Below are 19,489 nucleotides of genomic sequence, written 5' to 3' on the forward strand. Positions count from 1 at the left end.
CAAAAATAGAGAAATAAAAAAAAGAGATAGAACAAAAATGGAGAAATAAAGAAAAGAGGTAGAATAAAAATGAAAAAATAAAGGAAAGAGACAGAACAAAAATGAAAAAATAAAAAAAAAGAGAGAACAAAAATAGAAAAAAACAAAAAAACACAAGCATTGGCATACCTGGGAATGCCTAGAGCTTTTCACAACACACATAACCACTCCACCACACTACTGATTAGTGCCAATGTAGGAAACTTTTACATATATATATATATATATATATATATATATATATATAAATGCGTGGGGGCACGTGACCCCACGTGCCTTCACATGGGTCCGCCCCTGGGTGGAGTAGCTTCAAAATTTTACTAACCAAACTTGGGTGGCTTAGATGAGTGATGTAAAATAAGTCTAACACTTGTTAACATATTGTTAGGAAATATTATATTGCCATATTTTCTACGTTCTATTATTATGTTTCCTGTTTTTGTCCAAGTCATTATTCTTGTTTCCTATTTAGTCGAAGTTTTCATGTTACATATATTTTCCTAATTTTTTTAGGATTCTTGGCGGTCAAGTTTTGTACCTATGTAAAAGCGTGTTATGATTATGTATTAGACACAATCAATAATACATCATTTTGCTATCTTAACATGGATTATCAGTTATGAAACTGATAAGACCGCAACTCATAGAGAAAATACTACACTAATGTTACTTAATTTATCCAATTTATTTTTTCTTGATGTTTTGTAGAACCCAGGTGGATTCATAGAGAAAATAAATTCTCCAATTTAATTTTTCTCCAACTCCTACATTTATGTTTTCTCGATGATTATCTAACCGGTGGGAAGTTAAAATAAACCTAGAACCCAGGTCCCATGAGGTTGAGGACCAGGTGTCTTTAAAGCATAGAACTGAGGTCCCTTGACAATTAACACAACTCTAGGTAAAGGCAACCAGAGCCCACTTCAACTTGACAATCATCTAAGGTCATCCAAAAGCACTAGCTAGCTTGACTACAAGCATCAAACGACAAATAGTTAGGTTTGCGAAGCCTCACGAGTAATTATTCAGTGGTTTTGGTGCACCACGTGACGGTGCTTCAATACGACAATACCCTAGCTCCTTCACCACACATTTATGTAGAATCTTTAGATTTGGTACTAGGCCCCACAAAGATGTGTGGTGGAAAATAGTGTTGGGGCACCACGTAACAGTGTCTCAAGATAGCTGAATAAATTTTCCTCACACGGATGCCGTGTCACATATATGCTCACAGAGCCACGTGGACAAATTGAGGAAACCGTCGTAAAAAGTAGTAAAATTCGTTTTTGAAATGAAATTCTTAAACTCATAATTAATATATGGGAATCTTGCATATGATCTTGACCCGTAATAGCTTAATTAGTGCGCGCTTAACATGTTTTATTGATATAAATTTTGATTTTGATCGAGGTGGTCAAGATAGCGATGATCTTGCATGATAGGCAGCGAAGTGGTTGTTGTTGGTTTTTGGTTAATCTGGCTATATATATATATGTAGTCGACTTTGTGCATATATGATTTTTTCTTATGCATTTGAATTTGTACGTACTCGATCTGTACGTATTTGGGATGCATTATTTTAGCCTGCCAGACATCACGGCTATGATCATGGATTGTAAGCTAAGTTTAGGTTAGGTTATGGATGACTCTATACATTATTGATCATTATACTCCGTATTCCCTTGATAGTATCATATACTATGTACTCAGCTAGCTCTGGAATAATACTCGATCGTTTACAATAATTGTTTGGCTTGCATGCGTCATGATCATTCTTGCTTTGATTATTGCTCTACAACTTCACATAAAAGACTTATTAGCTCTCCCATCTCAACAAGACAGAGGTCCAACCAAGAAATTAAGTCATGGCAGTCTTGGGCGTCCATATATCTCAGTTGGCATGCATCATGCAAACACATGATTTTCAATTTTGTACTCTGGTATATATATATATATATATATATATATACAATGAAAACCAATTAAACTCTCTGAGAAAGAAAGAAAATCAAATTGCAAGAAAATAGAGCTGCCATTGAAATAGATTCTCAAATATGGAAGTCAAAAGCAAGGAAATATATAGATCCTCATGGGGCCGTGGAGGAAGTCGACCTCAATTGATGATCTTTTCAAGAATTCGTTATCACGCTATACCTGGATTTTGTTTTGAGAGCGAGGAAATACAAAATGTGCGATTAATACGTGGGAGCACATGGAACAAGAGGTAAAATGGGTATACATCAAAATTATGAAGATGACATCAGCAAAATTATACTCTTGTTTCTTTTAATCTTTGTAATACATTTTCAAAGATTAATAAAATTTTCTTTGCCGTTCAAAAAAAAAATCAGGGAGGTTAGTGTAATTTACCTTTCTTTTAAGGAATTTTTTTTTTTTTTGCAAGCTTTTTACGCAACTGAATTATGTAAACACCTTAAACCATGCAAAAGTTTTAGGAGTATTATAAAGTAGAAGTTAGGTAGGTATCGTTTTCAAGACTATGATGTATGACTCAAATTAAATGACTGCATTTAATTCATACTTTAACTGCATGTGTGTTTCTTTGTTCAACGGACCTGATCTATGCATGCTTTCCCTAGACCTGAAACCCCTACCAACCTGTAGCTTTGTTACTACTCCTGCTCCATATCAATGCATAGTAGGTGAAATTTGGGAAAAATCTATCTCGGGGTCTCGGGCACCACCATGTGGTGCCTCAACGCCTTTTTCTATCATACATTGTTGTGGACCTCAGTGCTAAATGTATAGACTCCATAATAATGTGATATGAATAAGAGCGTTACTATCTCATTGTCTCAAGACTACTGAATAATTATTCGAAATTTGAGCTTCAAAAGATGAAATGAACTCGACTCCCACCGGCCGGCCTAAACAATTTGGGAAGCACTACAATCTACATCAACACGTTGAGTTAGCGTTTGTGATCTACTCCCTAGAAAGTTGTAGTCCCTCTGTTCTTCTGCAAATTACTAATTGAATTCACTAAAAAACAACGTAAAATTTGTGATAAAAAAATAAAATACTCTCATGCTTAGTTTTGTAAAGAAAATCCCACAAAATTAATACTATCTCAAATCGTTCAATAAATCACTGTGAATTTTTTTAAACAATTATGTCCGAAAATATTTTAATTTCTCACCCAAAAATTATGTTTCAAATTTTTTAATTTTTTTTGGCAATGTCTAACCTTGCGGGACAGAAAGAATTGCATGTGTCTGCGAAGATAACATGGATAGTTTCTTCGCATGAGATGGGGGGCCCCCAACTGAAAGTATAGAGATGTGAAATGGAGATAAGAAAGAGAAATGAGCTCTTTGGTAGCCAAATTATATGTCTATCGAAGTAGGGGTTGACATCATGCATGTAGAGAAATGAAAATAGGGCTCTTCTCAATGTATTTGTTTTTCTTATGAGGGAGTTTCGTTAACACATATTTTGACACATAAAATGACACTTAAATTCTATAAAATCCGTTTTGGAGTCCCAAGCAAATAATCGGAACCGTTCAATTTGTTTAAAACATGAATCTAAGAGTTTTCATAAAAAATCAACTCATTTGGATATTGGCAAGGGCTTGATCGGTTCACTCAGCCGATTCCTGTCAAATTTTACGAGATAAAACTGAATAAATCGATCAAGCCTTTACCTACATTCGAATGAGTTGATTTTTTTACAGAAATTCTTAAAAGTATGCTTTAAACAAATTCAAAAGGCTCCAATTGTTAGCGTGAGGCTCTAATTTATTGAGTGTCATTTCATGTGTCAAAACATGTGTTAAACAGCCCCTTATATACATGGGATGACCTTGTTCTTCGTAAAAAAACAAAGAGAGAGTTGTACTTGGATGGAGCTAGAAAGCTTTTTGCATTGCAACTTTTCAGCTTGTAGAATATTGGATATGCAACTAATACAGGACAGTACTCAGAACAACAATTGCACCGATCGAGATGCGATGGAGTTGTAAGTTGAACTTCTAATGCCTCTCTCTTTTTTCTTTCACCCTAGAAATTACTAAGTAGGAAAGCAACTTCATCCATTCTATCTGCAGCCACCTCTGTTCCACTTTTTCCACGGTCAGGGAAGAATCTCCTGGCCTCTAGCTACTATATATCATTATTATGGTTCATGTGGCTGAGATTCGTAGCAAAAACTAAAATTTGGTACGGTTAACAAATTTAGCAACCGGTACGGTTGCACCAAGGTAGGCTTTTAAATTATTGGTCCATTTTTTGACAGGATTAGTAGTGAAGGAATGCACAATACTATAAGATATGTAGTGCGTGTTTGCAAAAAAATATTTTTGATTATTTAAAATTTTAACTTTTCCAAATCAGTTTGGAGTGTTTGCCAAAATTTCTAGATAATGAATTCTTGGATTTTAGTGATTCTGAAAAGCTAAAAAAGAAATAAAATTCTCAAAATCCTAAAGCTGGATTTGGATAGTTTTTGGAATACGAATTCTGTAACACAAATTCTTAAAAAATAAATGAAACTCTCATAATCTCGTAGTTGCAATAAACATGTTTATCAACTTCTACTAAAATTTGTAGCAGAAGCTGAAGTTGAAATCTACAATCTATATTCACAAATATTGCAAACACACCCGTAATCAATTGCATTGTCCAATCACTCAATCGTTGCCGATTAAAAAAAAAAAAATCTCACAGATTCCCCATAAAAAATGGACCCTTAATCTTTGGGGGAGTGATTTTGGCACTCTCTAAATTAATAACCACACTTTCAAAAGGGAGTGCCAAAATCAATCCCTATATAAAATTAATTTTGGTACTACTAATCAATTTGGGAAGTGCCGAAATCAATTCCCTAATCTTTTGTCATCCACCTTCTGACACAGTGGCAAAAATTGTAGAAAATGATGTCCCAGTATCATTTATCAACGACCATTCTCCTTATCCACACAGACTATGTTCTCCATAGATGTATGATCCAACTGCAAAAACAAAAAGTCTAATAAGTTAGGGGCGTGAATTTCGCATTTCTCAAATTGTTAACCGCACCCTCTAAAAGTTAACAATTTGAAGAATGCGAAAATGATTATAAGTTGACTTTCGTACTTTCCTTAGGAGTGTAGTTAATAATTTGGAGAGTGTAAAAATCACTCCCCATGAATTATCTGTTCGATGAATATTATATTAATAAAAGGGCCATATGTAATATCTGCATACATGAATTGGGAGATAGTATTGTGTAATGGTGTGTGCAGCACCGTGCTATACACTTTCGAGCAGTCGGAGGGATTGTGCATCTGAAAGCTCCAATCTCATCTCAACAATGAATAGCTCTCGATCGTTAATTATCGAGATGAGATATGAGCTGAGGTCCTGCATACATACTGCCAAATATCGTGTGGTGCCCAACGGAGAAAGGCATCGACAAATAAGCTTCTCTTTCTAACTTAACATTTTGTTGTTGTCCTGCATTTTTCTGGTAGATTTTTCCCGACATTTGCCTTGATGTCCTCGCTAGCCAACACAAGGAGGGTGGCCCAAAGAATTTTCCACATGCGCATACACACCGTAAACCTGAACCCCTTACCATAACCATTTTGCACAAGTTTTCGCATCTAGGGAAGGTGGCCTGAATTTTTTTTTTCTCTTAATAGAAGTTGTACTAGAGACTTGTGATTTTTTTTTTTTTTTAACGGCAAAAGAAAATTTTCATTAATCATAAAGATGCAAATATAAAAACAATACAACAGGAAAAACAAATGCATTGAGAGAGCTTCGAAGAGTACTATTATACCCTCCATGTGCTTTTAGAGTTGCCTCCGTGCGCCCTTCTCATAACTTGGGCTAGCCTTTTGGGTTCAAAACACTTTTATTTAGGACACAGACACAGTCACTGTCACGCTCTCGATTTTTAACATAAATAACAATACCATTTTAAATACAAATCCTCACAATAGTACATACGGTACCCCAAATTACAACATACAGTTTCTAAATCTCACAATTTTGTCAATTGATACAGTATTCCAAATTAGAGAAAATAGTACAATACAGTTTGATTTACAAGGGAAAGACAAGTTCTTCAGAAAATAACTTTAGCCTGCGATGTCAGCATGCACTTCACACCCTCCAAGACTGTGTCCATGTAGTGTTCCTGAAAATGGTAGGTTGAGCTACACTAGCCCAGTAGAAAAATCTATACTCAAGCTATATGAAAATGCGATGAAGTATGCACAAAGAGTGAAAGAATTCGATAAGTGAACATGAAAAACACGAGTTTATCACAACGAAAGACAGACTACGGCCAAAGAGTTCCAAACAACTTGTAAGTATTCCTAGCCGTTCAAATGTCATGTAGAAATATTATTAAAATCACATCAATCAAACGTACTCACAATAGGTTCGCAACCATTTCGACACTTCTCATAATCTCAACCACTCTGCATTTCCATCCCTTGCGTTGCAGTCTGCATTTCCACCCCTTGCGTTGCAGTCAACATCACCCATTATTTGGGTCTCTGCATTACCACCCCTTGCGTTGCAGTCTGCATTTCCACCCCTTGCGTTGCAGTCACTTCCTCGTTCAAATTCTAAATTGCAACCATTCAAATCCCAACAATCATACAACTCATTCAACAAACACTTCTCTAATCTCATGACACAATAAGGCACATCAATCAAACTGATTTATAGGTCAAACACGCATCGACAATCACATTTCAAAATATTCCAAACGATCAATCATAATAGAACATTGACTAACAAATCAGTACACGCCTTTCTCTCTTAGTACAACACAATATCGTACCGACTCCATAGCGACTCTACAACATACTACTTACTACTCCCTCCGTCCCATAATGTTTGTCCGGTCCGCAAAACAATGACGTAAAAATAATATAATTTTTGCAAGAAAAATTAAATTTTTTTTTAATAATTTACAAGATATCGATGAGTTCTTTTAATTTATGAAAAAAAATTGAATTTTTTCTTGAGAGAAATGCATTATTTTTAAGTCTCCGTTTTGCGGACCGGACAAACAATTTGGGACGGAGGGAGTAATATTGATTACTTTGATCTCGTTCCACGAGCACCAATAGAGTTTGAAGGATAAGTGAATCATGCGGACACGGATCACTATGCTACCACTCGGATCACTAGAAAAGCTCACGTCTGCCAACTATACTTCCCACAACGTCTCACTTAGTCTTCGGTACTCCTAAACAACCTTAAATCACATATTCCATTTACAACAACACTAAGATTATGCTTAATGGGTATCGAAGGAATTTGAATGATCATTAACTCATAGGAACTCAAGTAATCAAGCTTAGGGATGGTTTAACGATGTTTAAAAAGTGTTAGAAGTGATTGAGAGTCAAAACAGACAAGAGAATCAACGGACCAAAACTATCCCAGAGAGCAGTCAGTGTTCGACAATTCATTAAAAATTCCACATTCAATATTTTTCAATGATTCCAACGCCAAAAGATCACAAACTTACCAATATTTAAAACCCATAAGGACCCATAACCAATAGCGTCATTTAGCTATAACAAACGATGAAAAACCCGCAGCCCTGCACACTGCCCAAATTTTCAGATTTCAGTTCAATTTTCTAAAAATCACTATAAATCGAGTTCTTAATATTTTTGAGTGATTCCAGTCCCAATAGTTGGGCGATTGAATGAACTTTGAAAGACGCAAAGGAGACCTAGTCAAATCTGCACTCCAAGGGTGGTTAAACAGGGGTTTTCCGAGGCTACACGAATCTGTCTGACAGATTGACATACCTCCACTCAATCGATCATAACTTTTTGTGTACTAAGAGTTTTAAGACGATTCCAGTGGCAAATGAAAGCTGACTTCAAGATCTTCGAACCGATATAAAGTTTGCATAAGACGGACATCGGACGAGGAAGTTATGGCCATTCGAAGTGGGCTGAAACCCAGAAAACGAGACAGATTGCAGACCAGTATTCTAAATATCACCATAAATTCAATTCTCAACCGTTTCGAGTGATTCCAGCGGCATTAGAACGGGCTCTAAGTCTACTCTATTTCATACGAAGGAACCAAAATTTAATTCCGACCTTAAGAAGGCATAAAACAGCAAAAACGAAGACCATGTTCTGCAGATTCTTGGAAATGGAAGAAAAAATCTCAAACCACGAAACAAGGCACGGTCTAAGTACATAAACACCGTATAAACGCATAACGAGAGTAAGAAGTCCCTACCTCATGGGTTTTGAGCAAAACCCGAACCTTTGACTAAGTCAACCGAGCTCCCACGTGGTCCGATCGTGATTTTTCTTGGATATTCGGAAAACCCATGCTTCGTATAGCAACTTTAATTCTCGGGCCTTGTCTGGAATCACCCCCTAGGTAGATGAAATCGAAGAGAGAAGAGAGGGAGTTTTTCGGAGGAGAGAGAGTGCCGAGAGAGTGAGAGGAAAAAAAAAGTGGAGAAATAATTCTCCTGGGGAGAATTATAGAAGTGGGGAGCAATCCCCCGCTTCTCGCACCACACACTCACGCGTGCACCTCTTACATAATCGCCCTTATATCCTTCCACAAACATGTCACATCAAATATCCACACTGTCTATCTCGACGGGCTATACATTAACAAAAAAAAAAAATATAGCCTAAAAAAAAAAATACGGGTCTCTACAGTCACGTTCAAAGTTAAGCTCACATCTTTTCGAGCCATTTTCAATAAATGTGCATTCTTACACAAGCATTAATACACTAAAAAGTTTTAACAATTGTGTCATGATCATCATTTCTTCCTAAGAACAAGAACAAAAGTGATTGCCCTTATTTCTTCTTTCTGCGCTTCTTCTTGCACCATCGTTCGATAGCAATCGAACAAGCTATCCAAAATTCTCTCTCCAAAATGGTGGCTTATCATCGATTCTTGAATCGCCCTAACAGTCATTGCAACGTCCATTCCATAGCTTGTGATATCCTCAATATCATCGTCTATTTGGAACATTTCAAGCCTGTCCATTACAAAAGAACCCTCACTTCTGATTTCATCTTCTAGCTCATCTGGTGATGGTGCATAAAATGGAACGTTATACATATCAAGCTTCTCCTCCTCGACTTCCCCCTACAAAAACAACATGATCTCTTGCATGTGTCATTGCTTATGGGCAATGGCGGCCCCAAAAATTATTTTTCAACGGAGTCGTACAATTTTTTCCCCTTGACATGCAAGTTGAGAGAAGTTGGCCTTTACTTTGAGTTCATACTACAGATATATATATTTATCATCATGCAATTTTGATTTTCTCAATTAGCGAAACTAATTCTTACTTAATATTCTTTATTAGCAAGTTACAACCAAACTTAACGCTCATAGAGTTTTAGCTAAAATGACACAAGGCAGGCACATTATATAGTACCTTTGATACCAAGATGGCGAAGGACTTTGCAAGTAGTTCCCAGAAGAATGAGTTCCCTCTGTCAACTTGGTTTTTACCCATTCTACCCAACAAGATTAGCACCATTTTCCCTCCATGAATCAGCTCTTCGGATCTTGATTTCAGGAACAGTGAGAAATCCTCTTGAAACTGCCTCAGGTACGCTTCTGATACATGTAGAGGGCTAGATTCAGATATGTAGATGCTCTCTTTGTTCAATGACCTACCTTGCTCATCATAAAGAGCTGGCGGAACCTGCAATGTATTACGTACATAATAATTGGTGTGATCACCAAATGTGTTGAAATGTTTGTTAGATAAGATTACAACAGTTTCATAATCTTATCCAACAGTGCCGACCCTATGATATTGAGGGCTGCAAAGTCCTAATATAGGGGTGCTCTATATACTTTTTTGAGCAAAATTGCAAACAGATAAAAACAAGCTAAAATAACAAAATTTCAAAGATATAACAAGAGTCAAGGTTTAGAGGAATTGTGTGAAATGTCCAACACTCAAATAATCATAAAATCTAGTTCCTAATGTATTCATTATATTGCGTGAAAAAAGTTAAGTGGTTGAGTTCGGACTCATCTCCTACAAGTTTCAAAGAACAGAACGTGCCACTCTGCTAACTTGATATTTCCATTACCATTGTACCTCCATTATTTTTTACTAGTATAAATCATATTCTAGGACCCATTTTTGGTCAAAAAGTTGGGACCTTGGGGGCCTGAAGTGGTGGCTTCCTAGGCTTCTTTCATGGGCCGGTTCTGAATTCATAGCATAGAAATGGGTTATAAACTATGTAATCAGAGAGTCCATGGATTTATATTATAGAGGAGATGAGAATGACACAAACCCCAACCCCAATGTCTCCCAAAGCCCACAACCACTTAAGTGTGTACGATGATTAACAAGCTTTCAACATTAATTTCAGTTTGAAGGGGCAAATGTGCTGAAAACAATGAACCCAAGCAAGCCTTTAGTGCCAAATGGGTTTCCTATTAAGTATTAACCTCGGTGGCATGGGAGTATTGTGGTTGAAAAAGTTATTAGACTTACCAAAAAATAAAAAATTATTCCATAAGATTATCTCGGCTAGAAAGATGTGTGATGAGTGGCAAAAGAGTATCATGTACTTATTATATATAAGCAGTGGCGTAGTGAGAATCTGGAATCGGAGGTTCCTAGTGTGTTGTCATTACTATTAGATTCCTAGTGGGGAAAACAAGTGAATATCCAATGACAGTAAGATTATTCGATCAACGCTTTAAATTCTTACCTTTTTGTCTTAATTATTGGTTCATTTTTTTTTGGTACATTAATTATTGGTTTATTGTTTACACATACTCATGATGATATCATATGTCGTATGTTGTTATCTGTGATATTATCATCATTAATACACGAAAGTGCGAAGTGTTAATGCTAAAATATTAGATGCTTGAAGAGACTATAGAGAGGATCTGACATGTGCAAAGAGCAGCAAAGAGTAGAAGTTGGATGGGTCAAATGGCGGAGTGGTTTGAGAGTGTTGTGTAACCACATGATACCCATAAAGTTGAAGAGAAATTTCTAGTGGGTCATTACTATTAGATTCCTAGTGGGGAAAACAAGTGAATATCCAATGACAGTAAGATTATTCGATCAACGCTTTAAATTCTTACCTCTTTGTCTTAATTATTGGTTCATTTTTTTTTGGTACATTAATTATTGGTTTATTGTTTACACATACTCATGATGATATCATATGTCGTATGTTGTTATCTGTGATATTATCATCATTAATACGCGAAAGTGCGAAGTGTTAATGCTAAAATATTAGATGCTTGAAGAGACTATAGAGAGGATCTGACATGTGCAAAGAGCAGCAAAGAGTAGAAGTTGGATGGGTCAAATGGCGGAGTGGTTTGAGAGTGTTGTGTAACCACATGATACCCATAAAGTTGAAGAGAAATTTCTAGTGGGTCATTACTATTAGATTCCTAGTGGGGAAAACAAGTGAATATCCAATGACAGTAAGATTATTCAATCAACGCTTTAAATTCTTACCTCTTTGTCTTAATTATTGGTTCATTTTTTTTTGGTACATTAATTATTGGTTTATTGTTTACACATACTCATGATGATATCATATGTCGTATGTTGTTATCTGTGATATTATCATCATTAATACGCGAAAGTGCGAAGTGTTAATGCTAAAATATTAGATGCTTGAAGAGACTATAGAGAGGATCTGACATGTGCAAAGAGCAGCAAAGAGTAGAAGTTGGATGGGTCAAATGGCGGAGTGGTTTGAGAGTGTTGTGTAACCACATGATACCCATAAAGTTGAAGAGAAATTTCTAGTGTACCATCATAATACCAACGATGTTATATAGCACAGAATGTTAGACTACTAATAGATAACATGTAAGTAAGATGAGTGTATTTGAATTCAGAATATAGAGATGCACCATAATTGACTTTAGAGGAACTTGAAACAATCTATATTAATTTGTTGGATAACACATTTGTTGGATAACACGTAACACAATGCCATTGACAGAGTTCAATGGAGATAATTAAACTCTTGTAGCCAACCCCAATTAATATGACTCAATGATGGTTTTGGTTTGGATTTGGTAATCTCAAATTTGTATAGACAGAGGAGTAATGCACTGTTGCATTCCAAAAGAGCTCACGGGAGAGAATTAATTCTTGTAGCCAACCCCAATAAATTTGACTCAAGGCTGGTTTTGGTTTGGGTATGGTAATCGTGAATTTGTATAGGCCGAGGAGTGAGACACTTTTGCATTCCCATGCTTGATGCAACTTGAGACCAAAATTCAAACAAGAGAATTTTACATGATCACAAATTGATATTGAGCCAATCTTCACAAAGTGTCTAAATAAGTAAATTCAATCTTCTACATGACATATAATATCTACATCTTCTACATGGTACTTCTTTCGTCCCAGAATAAATGACAATTCAGACGTTTTTTGATGTCCCAAATTTTGCCCTTCTTTCTCACTATTGTTGTCAAAGCAAAATGACAAAATAAGTAATGATTGAAGGACATTAGTGGAAAGCTATAGTTTAGAAGGAGGAATGATTGTGTCACCTAAATTTTTTAGAATCGATGGTTTCTCGCATTGGCGGCCAAATAGACGGTACTTTGGAGTGAAATTTTTCAGTGTCGGGTGGGTACCACATCGTGTCACTTGGCGCATCAAAACGATCCGGATTAAAAATAATCTCTTAACGGTAATAAAATCTTATTAATCTATTACCGTTAAGAGATTACTTTATTACCGTTAAGAGATTGTTTTTCATCCGAATCGTTCAAAACATTTTTGGATGGTCTGGATGTGCCGAGCAGTCACCACATCGACCTTACCCTCCCGACATTAAAAAATTTCTCATACTTTAGGCCGCTAGCCTCTACAGATATCTTCTATCCTTTGTACAGTACATATTTCGATTTATTGCTATTATCACCCATGCAACTTTAACTTGGTTTTTATTCCTCTTATATCTATTATGTAACTTTCCTTGAGGGCATCTCCAAACCCACCGTCTATATCTCTATTTTGGAGAACCCTCTATATCTCATCCTCTACTGTATTTTAGAGGATGAAATTTGACACTCCAAATATGGCCTGGGCAGAAAAAATGTAAGGTTTGAAGCGAAAGTGAATAATTCTTATTGGAGTAAAAGTGAGGAAATGTTTGAAATAAAGATAAGATGTAGAGAGACAAGAGATTTGTGATTGGAATTTGTATCAATAGTAGAATTCCCTATATTTACTTTTTTACTATAATATGTTAATTTCATCCTCTTAAATGGAAAATAGGACATGTTGGCATGGGTTGGAGATGCTCCGAAGGATTTTTGTGGTGTACGTAAACCATCATACACAAATACAAGGAACTCTGCCATATTGTATTTATGTAAGCTGTGATTAATTTAACCTATCTTTTTTGTCAAACACATGATAGATTCATATCTAATACTCTCCCGTCCGAAAATATTTGTCTGGTCTGCAAAACGGAGTCTTAAAAATAATAGTACAATTCTTGCTAGAAAATCCAAAAAAAATTTCAACAGCTTACTAGATATTAATGAGTTCTTTTAATTTGAGAAAAAAGTTTAAATTTTTACATGAAACATTATGTAATTTTTAAGACATCATTTTGCGGACCAAACAAACATTATGGGACGTAGGGAGCCCAAGAGAGCACACAAGATCTTTTGTTATGAATTAATTTTTGTTTACATATATATCTATTTCTAAGATGGTGATTTAACATTTGTGTATGTGGAAAGCTAATTGTGCAAATTAACTACCCGTGTAGGCATAAGCAGGGACCATGACGAAGCAACGAATTGATTGGACTTTGGGGACGCCGAAATTGTCGTTGCAAAGAAAAGAAAAAAAATAAACGAACTAACCGTTGATATTTTTATGCAATGAAAATTATCTTTAAATTGCAAAAAAAGGAAACAGTTATATGTAGCATAAAGGCTCGGCCTTGACATTTTGCAGGCCCCGGGCGGGATATGAAAATGAGCCTCTCATTTTGTTTTATATAAATTAGACTAATTAGTTGTTCAACAAGAGAAACAAGATTGCCTTGAGGCTTAGTGGCATATTGCTTCGAGTGTATTTTTAGTGTCCTAGATCGCGGGTTCGACTCTCAACACCAACAATTTGACTGATTTTTTTGCACAACTTCAAAAAAGCTGCTCAAAAAATTGATTCTGCCAAGAATCAAACACAGAACCTTAAGGCTACTAGACATACTTCTTACCACAACATCACAATCTCGCATATGAAAAACACATGACATAATAATATATAACATATTTTGCTATTTTGGGACCCCAAAATTAGGCCCATATGTCTAGGGTCGGCCCTGATAGCATAAAAGCAAGTGAAAGTATTTGATAGGAGAACTTTGGAGGAACATTCATAAGATAAGATACAAAGAGGATAGCATAAAAGCAAGTGGAAGTATTTGATAGGAGTACTTTGGAGGAACACTCATAAGATACAAAGAGGATAAAAGCACGTTAAAAATATAGGCGGCTAGTTTATATACGTATATTGTGAATATTTTCAAAATTTCAAGGGTACTTTAGTGAGTATAAAAATGTTCAGTCGTCTAACTGGTGTCATGGCCACTTCACCCCCTCTCCCTTCATTGTTAAGTGCTCGATTGGAAGCGAGATGAGGTTTGAAGGTACTATTTATGAAGGGAATAAAATAGTAAAAGATATTATTTATGAAGAGTGAAATCACATTAATCTGTCTTTTATGGAGTGTGATAAAAAAATAATTGGTTTGGATGATGTATTAAAGAGTGGATAAAATAGTGCTTGATTTGAATGTAATATAAAATAGGGGGATAATGATAGGTGGATAATGTAAAAAGTTGTCAAATGACTCTTTTGTTCTTGTGCAATTTCAAATTTAATTATGCATTACATTAATTATATATTTACCAAACTCAAAAAAATTAATTACTTTCCGATAATTAAGTTATAATAATTTACTTACTAATAAGTTCAATAATTTAAATTTCAATAGCACGAAATTGGAAAATTTTCCCTTAAAAAACCCTTTATTTTTACCTTTTTTTACTTAATGTGTTTGTATACTTATTTATAGGACTGAAATGTTTTTACTTCAAATGTTTTTTGCAAATAACCTCTTCTCTCTCTCTCACCTCCGGCAAAACCACCCCCCTCTTGCTCTCCGATCGATTTCTCTCTCACCATCTCTAACCACCTCTCTCTCTCTCTCTCTCTCCACCAATTCTCTTCCCAATTTTTCTACGCGATTTCAAGGGTTCCTTCTCCCTCTAGCTCACAGTTGGCTGACGGCGGTAGTGGCGATTCACCGCGGCGACGAGCAATAGCAGTGACGGTGGGTGTTCGTTGAGGTAAGGGTTTCAAATTTTCGAATAATTGTGTAGGGGTTTGGTTTTTGACTTCCAGATTTTTTGAAAATTGGGTTTAGGGTTTTGAATTTGGGGGCTAGGGGTATTGGGGGTTGGGGGAGGGCGGATGAGGAGGGGCGAAATGGCCCAAAAATTAGGGGCATAAGGTCGGAAAAAAAAAACTGCCCCGGTCAAAACCCATCTATAATATATGCCCTCAAAACCGGATAAGCTATGGAGGGGGAGAATTTCGGAGCCAAACCAAGGCAAAACAGTCACTTCATCTTCTCATCCGCCCGGATTGAGCTATGGAGGGTGTCTATGGCTGCATCGAATGTGACCCTAAGTGGAAAACGGGAAAAAAAATTTTAAAAAATATTACTATACCTTTAATGTTTTCTGGATAGGGAGAAAAATACTACTTCATCAGTTGGAAACTTGGATATATAAAAGAATGTTACCTTAGAGAGCCAGTGGAGACTGTAGCAGGAGTAGATGAAGTGCAAGGACTCACTAGGAAACAATCTTCCATAAAAGGAGCCAGGATAGCCAGCTATGTAAATAGGTGGCCCCGCATGATCATTTCTCCCTCCCCTTAGCTGGTCGTAAAACTCGGGCAAGGCCGCGAAGATGGCATTGAAGTCGTTTGTCGGGAGATCATTGAGGCAGATTCGGAACTCAGGCAGCGGTCGAGAAACCTGCTTACGGCTTGCCTCGTCAATGGTATCTACCATTTCTCTGATGATTGACAAGGAGTTGTGGCCGGAGGAGCAGCCCAAGTCAGCAATGCCTAGGCTCTTTGGAGTTGTCGCGACGTAAAGTTCTCGAATTGTCTCCAGGGTTATGTGCTTCACCACATCAGAAGCTTTTTTCTATAAAAAAAATAATAACATGGAAATTAAATCATGATCAGCAGAAACGATCGAACAAAACCGTTAGTATGTACAAGCAGATCGAGAATTGATTAATTTACAGATACGTGTGTTTAGTAACCATGTTTCCGGGCCAACGGGCAGTTGCAAAAATACGTATATATCCTTTCCTTTCTTTCTTTTTTTACTTTATGAGAAAGCAAATACAAATCCAAAACAATTACTACTATCCTTTTCATTCGTGTAAATTAATTTCAAAACCAATTATAATTCGTTACTCCTATTTTGGGAGGGCATCCGCCCAAGCTTCTACGATCAGGAATGCATGCCAGCACAATTATTCGAGAATTATCTCTAGAAATTAAAGTACTAGAGTCTTTTTCTTCTAGCGGGATTGTTTCGCCGGAGAGAGAGAGAGAGACCTGTAGGGAGCAATTTCTTGCATAACTTGTCTGGCCAACGCCTCCTGTCGTGTGGAGTACTTTGTCGACATCCATGGCTGTAGTAGTTGATTACAGTTCTGTGAGTTTTTGAACTCAGGCAAGTAATCCAGGCTAGAAGCTCAGTACTCCTTTTTAAAGCATGGTCAAGCGATGTGATCCCTCCCTCAACTTTTTTCCTTTCTTCTGGTTCTTTCGGACTGTTCTCTGTTTTGAAAAGAGTAGGCTTGTCAATCGAGATAAAAAATAAAATAAAATTTAAACGTACAGTACCATTGAAAAGACAAAGCAATCAGACAATTTGAAAAAATTTAGCACTTTCATGTAATTTACTGTCAAGTTGCATCGCACTAGAGATTCTGTACATTTACTGGTTTTATTCCATAGGAGACAGTTCCCAAATCCCAGATTTTTTTTTCAGATTTGGTCAAATGTCAACTGCCTCAGTGCCTTGGGCCCGCTTTGCAGTTGTTAAGAAGAGAGAGAGCAGTGGTGCTACAGTTCCCGACAAAAAGGGATCTGATCGGATTCCGACACCCTGCCGGGCACACTCCGGCCATCGGATAGTCGATCCGAACTGACCAAATTTTTTTTTAAAAATCCAAATGTGCCCTCGCGAGAATCAATAGCATCCGATGTGTGTAGGTGCTCGATCCAAACACTACTTATTTTTGTATATATATGTTACAAAAATATAAAGTGTTTGGATCGAGCACCAACACACATCGGATGCCGTTGATTCGCGCGAGCCCACTCGATTTTTTTTTTAGAATTTTTGGACGGCTTGATCAGCCGTTCGGTGGCCGAAATGTGTCTGGTGGGGCGTCGGGGTCCAATCGGGATTTTGGGATCGGAAACGTAGACTTTTCAGGGAGTGAGAGAGAGACGTTTTGCTCAGATTTTGGCATTTTGCTGAGTGGCACATGGTTTTTTGGAGCAGCATAGGAGAAGAGGAGCGAGCCTTCCAAACCCTTGGACGGAAGGTACTTTTCCTAAAGAATTCCACAACTTTTAACAGAAAGTCTACACACACGATTGTGCACAGATTTCATTGTGGGGTCCATAACAGGTCTCACTCAAATCATCCGAGCCGTTCATTAAATGTAAAATATTTTTTCAAGGGTCCCCGTAAAAAATAATTTCAATCCGATACCTATAGGTGCTCGATCCAATCATATAACTTTTTATTATTCGAAAATCTAAATGAAAAGTTATATGGTTGGATGAAGTACTTATAGATACTGAATTGAGCTTATTTTTTACAAATACCATTGAAAAAATGTTTTACATTTAATGAACGGCTTGGATGATTTGTGTGGGACCCGTGATAGATCCCACAACAAAATCTGTGCACAATCTGTGCACAGATTGCTGTGTGTGTAGCAACAACTTTTAATCATGTTTTATTTTCACAAATTCCATGAACAGATTGCTATGTGTGTAGCAACAACTTTTAATCATGTTTTATTTTCACAGATTCCATATATATCGTTCAAGCAGCGCGCGAGTTGATACAAGTAAAAGAGTACTCCCCAATCTAGCAAGATCACATTTCTCAATCGATTGTTACAAAAAGAGACCAATTTGTTTTTTAACGTGATCAATATTTTCAATAAATTCTAAAAATATTAATGGTTTCAATCACTATTATTAGAAAAAATAACGATCCAAGACGTATTTTGATACCCGTTAAAAATAACTAAAAATATTTGTTAATGTTAAAAATATTCTTAATAGATATTAATTATCAAAATATTTCCTTGGCCGTCATTTTCCCCTATTATTAAGTGGTTGGAAGCTGGAAATAGACGGGATCCTCGATCTCCATTTGGTGGTGGGTTTTACATGCGTGGTACACTATAGACGACGTATATCCACCCGGGCGGGCGTGCATCTCCAATCTGACTGGAAGAACCATTAAGTGGTTCAATGAGTTTGTCTCGTGTTTGGGGTCAAATCAATGTCGCCAACTCCAAGGCCAAGCATGTTTTCCCTCAAATCACGCATATGATGTCAGCCAATGCGATTTGGCTCAAAATGGGATTCGATTTTTTTAGAGCCAGGGCCCCCCCCTCCTCCCCTTCTTGTGTTGTACGACTACTCCAGTATTTATCGTCATCAACATCAGACAAAGCATGGGAATCCAACATGTGTCGGCAGGGGTATACGTGGCTATCTAGGTTACCCACGGCCACAAGGGTATTGTCAGGTTACCCATGGCCACAAGGGTATTGTCAAATTATTAATATCTTGTTTGGATGATATTTTAAAGAAATTTAATTTAATTTTAAAATATTTATTATTTTTATTTTAAATTATTATTTTTATTTTTATCTTCACTTATTATTTCTATTTCAAATTATTATTATTTTTATTTCTCTTTATTTATTATTTATATCTTTAATTATTATTTTAATTTATCTCTTCACTCTTTACCCCAAAATTAAATTCAAAATACCATCAAAATAAAGCACTAAGACTCTTCTACCACTTAAATTGTAGGGTGAAGTATCCCCTCCTGTCCCTTCCTTCTTCTTTTTCTTTTCTCAAACAATAAGATGATAATGTATTTTCAGACAGAAATAGTGTTGGTCAATGAATGATAAAAATGAATTATGAATTTGTATTTTACCATAAATTTTACCATGTTGTCGTTGCTTCTTGACAGAATTGTATTAAAAGAAAGTCTGAATAATGTTTTTACTCATTTTTTAGAATTTATACATATGAAATAATTTTTTGAAAGTCAAGACTTGCTTGAACATTGAAAGTCGACGGAGCTCTGAACT

At 36.3% G+C, this 19,489-nt stretch overlaps 1 protein-coding gene and 1 long non-coding RNA gene across 2 annotated transcripts; both read right to left on the reverse strand.

Annotated features, from left to right (window-relative positions):
• Window positions 1-5,937: 5,937 nt before the first annotated feature.
• On the reverse strand, window positions 5,938-6,866 carry LOC131297919 (uncharacterized). The gene is made up of 2 exons (XR_009190405.1): window positions 6,425-6,866; window positions 5,938-6,183 (listed from the first exon to the last, which is right to left on the reverse strand). It is a non-coding gene; the product is annotated as an uncharacterized LOC131297919 (long non-coding RNA).
• Window positions 6,867-8,709: 1,843 nt separating this feature from the next.
• Window positions 8,710-17,054, reverse strand: LOC131297920 (probable methyltransferase TCM_000336). Its single transcript, XM_058323127.1, has 4 exons — window positions 16,683-17,054; window positions 15,850-16,260; window positions 9,439-9,711; window positions 8,710-9,143 (listed from the first exon to the last, which is right to left on the reverse strand). Exons 1-4 carry the CDS (start codon window positions 16,755-16,757, stop codon window positions 8,811-8,813), a joined length of 1,092 nt encoding a protein of 363 aa, XP_058179110.1. The 5' UTR covers window positions 16,758-17,054; the 3' UTR covers window positions 8,710-8,810.
• Window positions 17,055-19,489: the final 2,435 nt, after the last annotated feature.

Source organism: Rhododendron vialii, chromosome 8a (assembly GCF_030253575.1).
Source record: "Rhododendron vialii isolate Sample 1 chromosome 8a, ASM3025357v1".
In the NCBI taxonomy this organism is placed as follows: Eukaryota; Viridiplantae; Streptophyta; class Magnoliopsida; order Ericales; family Ericaceae; genus Rhododendron; species Rhododendron vialii.

Bases quoted from the DNA above. Each gene is read 5' to 3' on its own strand.
- LOC131297920 (XM_058323127.1), bottom strand. From the start codon at position 16,757: ATGGATGTCGACAAAGTACTCCACACGACAGGAGGCGTTGGCCAGACA. The intron at 9,712-15,849 runs GTAACATTCTTT...AATACATTGCAG, and splicing joins GTCTCCACTGGCTCTCTAAG to GTTCCGCCAGCTCTTTATGA. The intron at 9,144-9,438 runs GTACTATATAAT...TTGTTTTTGTAG, and splicing joins TCGCCATCTTGGTATCAAAG to GGGGAAGTCGAGGAGGAGAA.